Genomic DNA, 12,019 nt, shown 5'->3' with positions numbered 1-12,019 from the left:
TGTGTGTCTCTCTCTCTCTGTCTCTCTCTGTGTGTCTCTCTCTCTCTGTCTCTCTCTGTCTCTCTCTCTGTGTATGAATACCAGTGTGTGTTGTTTCCACAGATCAATGGTCAGGATGTGCAGGACAGAGAGGAGGCTGTAGCTGTGCTCTCCAGTGAAGACACAAGGAACATCGTACTGCTGGTCGCCAGGCCCGAGATACAGGTGAGCGCTCACACACACACACACACACTACTGTAGGAACATCGTGCTGGTCGCCAGGCCCGAGATACAGGTGAGCGCACACACACACACACTACTGTAGGAACATCGTGCTGGTTGCCAGACCTGAGATACAGTTGAGCTTACAACCACCGATGGAGTTGAAGGGATTGTTTTCAGTTTTATTTTTTACCCCAATCCTAATACTTTACTTATCTGGAGAGATGTATTGTAAACTATTCCTTTAACGGTAGGCACAGGTCCATACTGTAGGTCCATAGGATCAATACACCAGTCATTAGAGGTCTTTTTATTCATGACACCCTGAGTTCACATACGTAACACCCAAAACACAGCCCTAAGGCTGCAAATGTACCACTTACGTTTCTTAGATGAAACATTGCAAGGCTGCTACATGTCCCTGTATAAACACCACCTCACATCATGTGTGATTTTTATATAGCGCCGCCCGCTGTAATTGACTTCCAACAGTACGCCATAAAAACTAATGGCAKGCTAATATGCAGTGAGTTCAGGCCCAAGGCCATGGCGAATGGTGCGTGTGCGTGCGTGCGTAGGGCTGTGACGGTCATGAAGTTTTTTGTCAGCTGGTAACTGTCAAGCAAATAACTCCAGGTCTCACAGTAATTGACCGTTAATTAACATAAACTTGTTTAGCATGTCCTGTCTTCCACGCATAGCCTACGAGCCACTGATGCGGACCTTTGGAACATCTACATTTTAAAAAGTCGAATAAATCAATTCAATATAGCCTACACCATCACMATAAATCCATTATTTGATTTGATTTGGTTTCTAATACATTCTAAGGCAGCATGATGTGACTCAAATGACGATTTGATAAAACGTTGCATGAAAGTCATGTGCTYTGCTCTGTTTCTTAGGCAGGCTGCACACRCTTCATTAGTCTGTCACTCACAATTTGACAAGCACTTGATAATTTTCTCACCCATCAGACTATTCTCAATTTAATTTGGGCTTCACATATAGCCTACTAATATACTGTATGTGTGTAATCATTTTTTATTTAAAAAAACATGGTATCCGTAGCCTGCACTCAAATAGCGAATGGAGGAAGCTCTTCCTGTGCCAGGTAGGCTACACCAGTTGTAAAGTGGATTAATGTGCTTAATTTTTTTAATTTAGAATTAAGAATTTAAGAGTAACAGCACAAGAAAGCTGGGATCCTCTTTTAAATGCTGTCGTGGCCGGTCAAAACCCTGTTTTCACCCGCGATTGCGCAATGACTGGGCTTATAAGAACACATGTTTCACTAGGCTCTGCAGGCTATGGGCTCTCCAACCTTGTTCCAGGGATCCTAAGCCTATAGGCTAGGTTTAGAGTGATTTGGTCACTTTAGTGGTGCTGCAAACCTTATCAAAACATATAGGCCTATGGGCTAGGCTACATGATGCTTGTGACTATGATTTGAAAAAGTCGCAAAACTATGCAAACGCTGTTTTTTGCACGTGCTAGGCATCATTTACAAGTGATAAACCCGTTTGACTAGTCATTGGCATTATGGCCAAAATAACATATCACGATATAAAAATGTAAAAAATACAGTGTAGTGATATTTGATGGTATTTTATGTTTTTGATTAATAAAAGTTATATATATGCTTTAGGAGTAGTTCATGACCCTAGGGTGGCAACACATAAAGGTCAGAATGTTAAGGTGCACACCAGCACCTTGAATGTGTATGACAATGAATGAAAAAGCCAGGGAGGAAKTATTGACAGGGTTGGAACCAAAGTGTTGGTCAATGTTTCCAGGGGACCCTAATTAGATGTTACATCCCATGTTGTTTTCTTACCTCATGTATCTAGCCAGCTAGCAAAAAAGATTCATGTTTCACCTATTTCTCTCTCATTTAAGATACCGTTGCACAAACAATATGCTTATCTAGGCCTACACCAGCACTGGTACCAGGCTGTATTACAGGGGTTCCCAAACTTTTTTGTCTCACAAGCTCATTTTGATATCTGAAAAACCAAACCATGTGAAAAAAAATGTGATGTAATTAACAGCCAATGTTTATCTTTTAATTTGGGTCTATGGCAGTCATTGAAAATTAGTATAACATAATGTATCTTCTCTAACCACCACTAATGAGATGGGTGTGCTTGATGCATGACGCGTCAGAGCTTCTCAACGTCAGGGGGCTTGGTGGGGCATGTGCACCTCATCTCTGCGGTCACATCGTACCGGGATCAATATTTGGTTTTAGTGCAGATCACTGAATCCAGCTTCACACAGATGTGAGCTGGCGACGGGTATGATGAGTTTTATGGTGATTTCAAGACAACTGGGAAGTCTGAAAAATACAAGGTCAAATCGTGACGTCAGTGATCTTCAGGTCAGAATTTCGGAGCTCTAGAAACAGACACGAGTTCCCGAGTTGGAATTCCAAATTGGATGACCGTTCAAAATATTTTTCCCAGTCAGATCTCGTTTTTTTCTCTCAGAGTTCCCAGTTGTCTTGAACGCACTGGAGTCGGAAGTATTCCAAGTTCCGTGTTCCCAGTTGTTTTGAACGCAGCATTAACGCTCAGAGGGAGACGGCAGGGTATTCCCTTTGAGTCTAAGAATCAAAACTCCTCCGTAGTGACCCGTGAATACATTCGTTCACATGACAGCTCGATCAGCTGTTCGATTTCACTTACCGGCATGTCAACTGAGCCACGATCACAGGCAGTAGGTCCAAAAGTGCTCTTCCAAGCGTTGGAGGTGAGCAATCATCACTGGTTACTGATGCTGTTTTCTGTTAGAAACATGCACAGCCAAGGGAAGGGGGCATGGTTCGCTTTTGAAAGACTCTCTCTCCAATAACAGTTCTTTGTTATACAACGATTTTTGTATTTTCCCTGCATGCTTGAGTTCAGTTCTTTCAGTTTCCCAAATATGTCTGTTACATAGGCAAGGAGGCACATTTTATTTTCATTACACAGAAAGTCAACCAAGTCTGTTTTTTTTTTGTTTTTTTACATTCATTTTACGTTCAAAGTTACCTGCTGCAGTATATCTCAGAGTTGTGTGCTCAGCTCTTTTGCAGCCAGTCGGTCTCGGGGTATCATACAATGTGTCCATATGGCAGAGGGAGACACATTCATAAATAGAGTGCAGAGCCCCTGCCTGCCATCCCGCTTTAGATGGAGCCCCGTCGATGCAGAAGCCCACCATTTAATACCATGGAATATGATTTTCTTCATTATGGCCACGCAGCACACTGAACATCCCCTGTGCCCTTTCATGCTCGGGAATCGTGAGATAGAACAATATGTGGCTCACCACCTGGATTCGGTCTTATGCAGCAAAATTTGAAATGGTGTTTTTTACATTGGATAAAAGTAGAGACTCAGAGCTATAAAATGGTATTTCATACACTGCATTTTTTTTTWGGAACAATGGGAAGGTTATTCTGCTTTGAAAGTTGATAAACTTGCAACCTCACTTTTGGAAAATGGCCCTTGAATGTTTTGGTATCTAGTGAAGAGCTCTTCTTTGTCTACACCATTCACCATCGTTCTTAAGCTTTAGCCCCACCAATCTCGTTTCGCTCTCGGAGCGTTCAGAGCGCACACTTGACGCGCTGGCCGATGATTTGTTTACCTCTGGATAACATGAAAACAGCCTAACCAGCTCTGCTGACAACAACTTCATTACGCTTTTTTCCCGACGTTTACTGACACCGGCAATATTCAACGGGTGTTGTACACTTTAGCTTAAGACATGTAGCTACCTAGGTAAACAATGAACTTAGCTAGGTAAATAACGTGTAAGATCACACACGTCATGTAACGTTAGCTAACGAGCCAGCCAGCTAACGTTAGCTAGTTAAACAACAATGAACACAGTGCCAAATCATGTCGTTACTACCCTGCTTGAATATGCTAGAAGCTAACCAACCAGGTTCAACGTTGGCTAGCTAATATTAGGCTCTAACTAGAAAAGCAAACAGCTCTGGGATATGAATAATAATGTCAGCTAGGGAGCCAGCCAGGTAACATTAGGTAGCTAGCTAACAGTACACTTTAGCTTGAAATGATCCACTTCCTGTCAAAATTAGAAACGTGTAATATCTTAAAATGTAGCTAGCTAACGCTCGACTATCTTACCTGTATACATCATCATGCATGATGGACGAGTCTCACTGTCACGAATGCCATGCCACGGTTGCCCTTAGTTTGAAGATGTAATCCGGAGACAGCTGTTTTCTCCATCTCCTTAGCTATCATACTCTAATTCCACTGATTTTAAAACTTGATCCACCAGAAAGTGGAGAGCAACACTTATGCAGCTCCACTACACAAGACATTTAAAAAAAGCCACGTTCGACAGGATTACCAACACAGACTGACCAGCTCAAATAGACAGAAGCCTTCTATATGTCAGACCAATCCAAACTCCTCTCTTGGCATGTCCAGCACACTCATTATCTCAGCCAATCATGGCTAGTGGGAAGGTTGTTGCCTTTTTCTGTGGCTTAACCAACAAGGGTCGAAATTTAACAATTTTATTTGTATTCACAGATGGCATACACATTTGATATTAAAGGCACATGAAAGTTCACAAGTTCGAGAAAGGCATTTCTGCAAAAACAAAAATGTTTTGATAAAAACATTTATTTTTCATTCAAACGGCTCTCCTGTGAAGTCGTGACTTGTGACATACCCCTAGTATCCTGAATCGGGTCACATATGTCCTCGTGAATAGCATCCCCCGACATGTATAGCAAACAAAAATCAATGGGCATCTCAGCCCTCACAGCTAACGTCCATTTGGAGACCATAAGCTGGGGAGTTTGAGTTGTTCAGTCAGAGTTTCCTCTTGATTGCTAGCAATAGCATAAATTCTTTGTTTAACTGACAAAGAGTATTGATGTGAGTTTCTGTGCCTCTTCCTCCCCACACATTGTTTTTACCATATCAATTGTATCCAGTAATATCTCTGCAATAGTGTGTGGTTTCATAGCGTAGCCTAGCCATTCACTGTGTCCTAGCCATTCACTGTGGGAATGATTGAAGCGCAACGGTGAAGTTCCCATGGTCCAAGGGTGCTCTCTGGTTGAATTTTATCTTTTAGATTTAAATCATTTTCATTTTTAAACCAAATAACATGATTTATTGAGCTACAAAGATGATATTATAATATATATATATATATATATATAGTCATTAAAACTCGGTTTTCAACCACTCCACAAATTTCTTGTTAACAAACTATAGTTTTGGCAAGTCGGTTACGATATCTACTTTGTGCATGACACAAGTAATTTTTCCAACACTTGTTTACAGACAGATTATTTCACTTATAATTCAATGTATCACAATTCCAGTGGGTCAGAAGTTTACATACACTAAGTTGACTGTGCCTTTAAACAGCTTGGAAAATTCCAGAAAAGATGAAAGATGAATGGAGCAAAGTACAGAAAGATCCTTGATGAAAACCAGCTCCAAAATTCTAAAAATCTGTTTTTGCTTTGACATTATGGGATATTGTGTGTAGATTGATGAGGGGAAACAGCAATTGAATCCATTTCAGAATAAGGCTGTAAAAGTAACAAAATGAGGTTGAGGTCCTTGATGATCTTCTTGGCCTTCCTGCGACACCTGGTTCTGTATGTATCCTGGAGGGCAGGCTGTGTGCTCCCAGTGATGCGTTCAGCCGAGTGTACCACCCTCTGTAGAGCCTTGCGGTCAGCGGTGGTGGAGTTGCCGCACCAGGCTTTGATTCAGCCTGACAGTGTGTTCTCGATGGTGCTCCTGTAGAGCACTGGGAGGTCCTCAGAGACAGGCCTCATTTCTTCAGCCTCCTGAGGTTGAAGAGTCGCTGTCGTTACTTCTTCACCATGTTGTCTGTGTGGTTTGCCCATTTCAGCTCCTTGGAGTTGTGTACGCCGAGGAACTTGAACGTTTTTTTACCGTCTCCTACCTCCTCTCTGTAGGCCGTCTCGTTGTTGTTGGTAATCACGCCTACTACTATCGTGTCGTCAGAGGACTTGATGATGGCGTTGGAACTGTGTGAGGTATACAGAGAGTACAGGAGGGGACTGAGGACGCACCCTTGTGGGGCCTCCATGTTGAGGATCAGTGTGGAGGAGGTAATGTTGCCTACCTTCACCACCTGGGGATGTCAGTGATTAGAGGGACAATGGAGCACTGAGTATCAGGCCATTAGCGACTGGCCGTTAGCAAGTTTGATAGGCTACTAATGACCATCAGCGGCATCAGAGCGCAGTTCTGGAAAAGCCTAGTTACCGTGACTCAACGGTCACATGGCTCGTGACTGCCGGTGTGGCGATAATTCGGTCACCGTAACAGCCCTATGCGTGCGTGCGCACTTATGAGTATGAGCCACTGAGTACGGCAGATGAGCAATGAGCCATAATGGACTCTCTACCTTCCCCTTTTGGTAATTAAATACGCCTCTCATAATACATCTGAAGTCTTGGCTGTGATATGGATCCCATTTGGTTTGAGACAAGCAGACAAAGAGCTGATGAATGACATTGAGGAACCAGATCAGAGGTCAAGATCCTCTGTTCATTGAAATATATTGACTTCATCTATATGTGTGGTCAGGCAGGGATACTTGATGGGGACATTGTTAATGATCTATCAACAGTTTTATAATGCTTTCAGCTATTGCAACACAAAAACTCCATGACGTGTGTCTTATTGTGGATCTCGAATGGCCAGTTGGTGTAAGCCAGGGCATCTCATATTCTGGTTTTAATCCTTCTCTCTTTTTTCTCTCCATCTTTATGTCACTCTCCCTTGCTCCACCCCCCCCCCACCCATCTCTCCCTTTCTATCTCTAGCTAGAGGAGGCGTGGTTGGATGATGAACACAGTGAGTTCCTGGAGCAGTTGAAGATGGAGATGTTGGAGGAGCAGCAGAGAGAAGAGATGGAGCTGGAAGCATTACAGGAGGAACAGGAACAGGTGAGACCCACAGGGACAGACCAGAGGGTTTATTCTCTCATTTTGYATACAGAGCTTTTACCTGAGGAACAAGTAAGGTCCCACAACCCTAGGGTCAAACATAGGGTCAAACCAAAGAATAGACCATGGAAACCAACAATCTCAGAGTGTATACTTAAGGCATAATGCTACTACATGACTATGAAAAGACTGACTGTACGACAGTCATTACTGGTTATAAGAGAAAGGCTGTTGTAGCTTGAAATAATCAGCAACGTTAGGTGGAGCGGATGAGATTATACCAAACTGTGTATTGAGGTTCTTTCAAATCTGATGGCAATATCTAATAATATAGTTTGAAAGCTGTATTAATATGGAAGAGGGTGAGGAGCATTTTGAACCCCAAAGATTGGTGACCACAATTTAAAATCTTAGGTTTTGTTTTGAGATGAGCAAATATGTAAATGGGTAGATAGGGAAGTTCAAAAGACTGCAAAGCATGGGGAAGAAACAACAATTCCCAGGGTAGCAGAGTAGTGGTACAGAACTCCACAAGAATGGAGGGAATCCCAGTGGAGAACCCAAAGCACGGACTTTTTCAAAACTATTTCAGACTTTAGAAATTTCAGAAACTGCCAAATAGTTATGAATATCATTTCCTTTGTTCTAAAATTCCCAGTTTCCACAAAGTTGTACACAAGAGACCTATGCACTTCAAGTTGTTTTTTTACATATATTTTACAGATACAGTATGTTAATTTGATCACACTGTTGACACAGATAGTTTTCCTGCAGTCAACTCTGTACCTCGAAGTCAGTTTCACAGCTTTTTAAAATCGAATTAAGGACCAATTTAGACCTGACACACCAGGTGTGCGCAATTAATTATCTGGTAGAACAGAAAACCAGCAGGCTTCGGACCTCGTAAGGCCGTAGGGTAAGAGTTGAATACCACTGATGTAGACCGTCTTTTAGCTTTTTTTACTGAAAAACTTGTGGTATTAATTTTTCTTTCAGCCCAGAGGAACAGAAGAGGATGACATCACTGCTACCTGTTCCTCCCTAACTCAGGACAAGGACAGTGAGCTGGGGATGTCTGACCACAATGCCCTTCTAACCCACATCCAGAGACGACTGTCCCAGTGCCTGAGGGATAGACAGGACACTGGGCATCATCGTCTGGAAGAAGAAGAGGAGGAAGAGGAGTTGGAGGTGGACGGTGACCGCTTCCAGCAGCTCCTGGAGCTGAAGTGTCAGATCCGTAACAGCGGGGAGTATGACCTGTTCTACAGCAGACATAGCACCATCGAGTGTAGTCTGGGAGAGCCGGCTGGCGGCGTGCAGCATGAGCTCCGCATGCTCAACGAGGAGCTCTGCAGCATTGAGCTTGAGTGCCAGAACATCATGCAGGCCCACAAGCTCCGCAAGGGCCCGGGGGGGACCCAGAGAGACCAGGTGCAGCAGGTGTCTCCCATAACCGGCCGCCCCGTGCCCAAGGACCAAAGCTTCCTCCGAGGCAGCAGGGACTCGCCCAGCAGGGGCAAGCTGGCTGACATCAACAAGCGCCAAGAGAAACCGGAGAAGTCAGACAAGGACAGCTCGAGCGCCTACAACACGGCAGAGAGCTCGCGCAGCACGCCGCTGGCCATGGACCGCTCCCCCGAGCACTCCCTCCAGAGGAGGATGGTCACCATCACCAACCAGAGGAACCTCCGCAGTAGCCTGGCAAGCCTTCATGCCACAGCCAGCCCCAGTCCTAGCCCCAGCCCAACACAACGGTCGCTCCACCGAGCCCCCATCCCTGGCAAGGCCAGTAGCCCCGACCACAGCCCCAACCGCTACGAGTCGGACCAGACTGCCCCGGCAGACGATGAAAGGAGCGGGAACGGGAAAGTGACGCCTCAGCATCCTCCCAGAGCTTCCCAGATCCCTTACCTCTCCCCGTCCCGTAGCTCCCAGCACCGCCAGCCCAACACCAACATCCCGGCCCACGCTCGCCACTACCAGAGCTACATGCAGCTGATCCAGCAGCGCTCGGCCGTGGAGTACGCTCAGAGCCAGCTCAGCCTGCTCAGCGTGGTCAAGGAGCCCCAGTTGATCCCCGCCAACGAGCCCAAGATGGAGTGGAAGGTGAAGATCCGTTCGGACGGCACGCGCTACATCACAAAGAGACCCATCAGGGACAAGATCCTGCGGGAACGCGCCCTCAAGATCAAGGAGGAGCGCAGCGGCGGGATGACCACGGACGACGACGCTATGTCTGAGATGAAGATGGGGCGGTACTGGAGTAAAGAGGAGAGGAAGCAGCATCTGGTCAGGGCTAAAGAACAACGGAGGAGACGGGAGTTCATGCAGCAGAGCAGGCTGGAGAGCCTGAGGGAGAGTCCTCAGAGCAGCAGCGAAGGACGCAAGGAGGTCAGCATCATCGAACTGAGCCATAGGAAGATGATGAAGAAGCGCAACAAGAAGATCCTGGACAACTGGATGACCATTCAGGAACTGATGACTCACGGGGCCAAAGCCCCTGATGACCCCAGGGCCAAAGTACATAATGCCTTCCTATCGGTCACCACTGTATAATATACAACTAACACAATCTACAGCAGTGTTTCTCAACCTTATTCATACCAGGGGCCAGCAAGCTATGGTTCTTACCTTCTTGGAAGGCAGCTTACATTAAAAGTGACTAAAATGAGTTTCAGTTATTAAACATCTTAGGGACCGGTCAGCAACATCCCAGGGACTGTTCCTGGCCCTTAGACCAGAGGTTGAGAAATACTGATCTAGCTACAGTACCCCATGTGGTATAATATACTTGCCTCGTTCAATGTGGCATTTTTATGAGGACGATAGGAATATTTTTCACAGCTTTGTTACCCGAAAAAATAGCATTTTGTAAAGAATTTTAACCAATGTCAATTTTGTTTATATTTTTTTCATCTGTTTTTCATGATGTCGACCTCTTCCAGATCCAGAAGCACTTTTGTATGAGATTACTGTGCAATTATCTTTCTTAGTTCATCGTTTTCTTAGTTCATCCTGTGAAAATGTTCAATTTTCATATTTCTGTTCTGTTATGCAGTGATTCCAACCCACGCAGATCAGGATACTTGGACTCCCTCAGGGAGTGTTGAATGTTGAATTGTTGAATTGAATGTACAGTACAGAAATGTATTGTAATCCTACTTCTTGCCGGTCTAGATTTGATAAACCAGCCATTAGATTTATCGTTCAGGACTTTCTACAAATGTCACAGATACATTCAGAACTTTCGGCAAATTCCACACACGCAATTACGACTTCAACTACAACCACTGATTTACCAAATATAATGACACGTTCCTTCAAAACAAGATGGTTAAGTGGCATTTGATAAAGATAACTTGGACTGAATGCATACAGCTTCTACCTGCATATTCTAAGGGAACCAATGTTGAGATAGATAGATACAGTAGCTAAGGACTGGACTACCTGACCTATACCGTTTACAGTATGGATCATCTAAGCTTTTAAAGCCAAGAATGTATCACCATTCCAAAAGAAAGGACCATTTGCAATTTCCTTTGCAATCATTTGAATTGCAAAGGATTATTTTATTCCAAGAGGCTATGAAGACAAGCTGTGATATGTTGCAGCCAACAATTACTCTGCAATGCATCAGGAGTTCTTCCAATGTAATACTGGTAAAAACCCTCTTTCATAAGATTTTGCATATTTATGTTTACATAATCCTTTATTTTCCACAYATGAGGTATTGTACAATGTTAATGTTTCTCAACAAAGCCTTAAACAGTTTCCAATTAGATTCATGTAACTTTGTTGTGGCAAGAAATGAGTTATGAGCTGTCTATAGTGCTCTGTTGCAGCTCAAAACTGTTCAAACTTGAGCTCAGGCTTAATTTCATGTTTTAACAATGTCGGCTCATTTCAGAGCCCACACACAACACACTCTGTATGCTTGTACTTACTAGTTATGGATTGGATGATTGCCAGTGAGCAGGACTCATAACTTGGCAGTACATTTTCCAATTGTGGAAATCAGGTTTTACATATGTATAACTGCATACTGTTCAGTCTGGTTCTGTGTACAGTAGAACACATACTTGTTTCAAACGCCTCGTTTTCAGTTTAAATATTGTAAATGTGAACTTTTGAACCAACTCCTGTATTTGTTTCAAGTCAATGTCGATGGTCTTATTTCAAGTAATATGTAGTTGGCACACTTGTAGCCAGGTAAACGTGTGGTATAATTGTGATCATTGAAAAATGACATGAGAATAAATTATAGTTTTTTTCTTTCTTTTTGGAACGCTTGCAGTAATGTTTTGACTGTGTCCTTCAGTCTGGTTTTCTATTCACAACACATCACAGTGCTTGGAAGCCAATTATGTGTGAAATGACTGTTAAAGTATAGGGTTTCAAACAGCAACAGTATATGTGATTGAGCTCTAACAAGCAGAAAATCCAGACTTAAGACTTTAAAATTGCTTTTAGTTTTCTTGGTTAACTCAAATAGAAACGTTATGTCACATTCATAAGCGAAGTTGAGGATCTTCCCGCGTCATTATCTCTTGCAGTTTTACCGAGATATTCACAGTTTATAATGAAAATAGAGTATCTTCATGCATCTTGCGTTTCTTGGGAAGTCATTGTCAAGAGATTATTTCACATGAGAACATGTCTGACAAATTGTTTTTGGAAAAGAACAGGCTTGTTCATTTGGACTCATTTACACCTCAAATTTCTCCACTGAAATAGATCTCTCCTTTTGTTTAATATTAACAATTTTAAAAAATCACCTTCCACTCGGATGTCTCTGAGTTCATTAAAATATATCAACCACTAAATCATTTCAATGGCCTGTCACGAAGT

The 12,019-nt window shown here is 43.3% G+C and overlaps 1 protein-coding gene across 1 annotated transcript in view; it reads left to right on the top strand.

The window, feature by feature from the left end:
• Positions 1–11,447, top strand: part of LOC111953019 (PDZ domain-containing RING finger protein 4-like) — a 108,246-nt gene extending 96,799 nt beyond the window's left edge. Inside the window, exons 6-8 of the mRNA XM_023972088.2 lie at positions 103–204; positions 7,046–7,168; positions 8,165–11,447. Of these exons, the coding sequence (XP_023827856.1) occupies positions 103–204; positions 7,046–7,168; positions 8,165–9,727 (1,788 nt within the window). The 3' untranslated portion in view covers positions 9,728–11,447. The remainder of the gene's footprint in view (positions 1–102; positions 205–7,045; positions 7,169–8,164) is intronic.
• The last annotated feature ends 572 nt before the right edge of the window (positions 11,448–12,019 follow it).

Source organism: Salvelinus sp. IW2-2015, linkage group LG26 (genome assembly GCF_002910315.2).
Source record: "Salvelinus sp. IW2-2015 linkage group LG26, ASM291031v2, whole genome shotgun sequence".
In the NCBI taxonomy this organism is placed as follows: Eukaryota; Metazoa; Chordata; class Actinopteri; order Salmoniformes; family Salmonidae; genus Salvelinus; species Salvelinus sp. IW2-2015.
The sequence above is the reverse complement of the archived record's forward strand: the minus strand, read 5'-3'. Positions and strand labels throughout refer to the sequence as shown.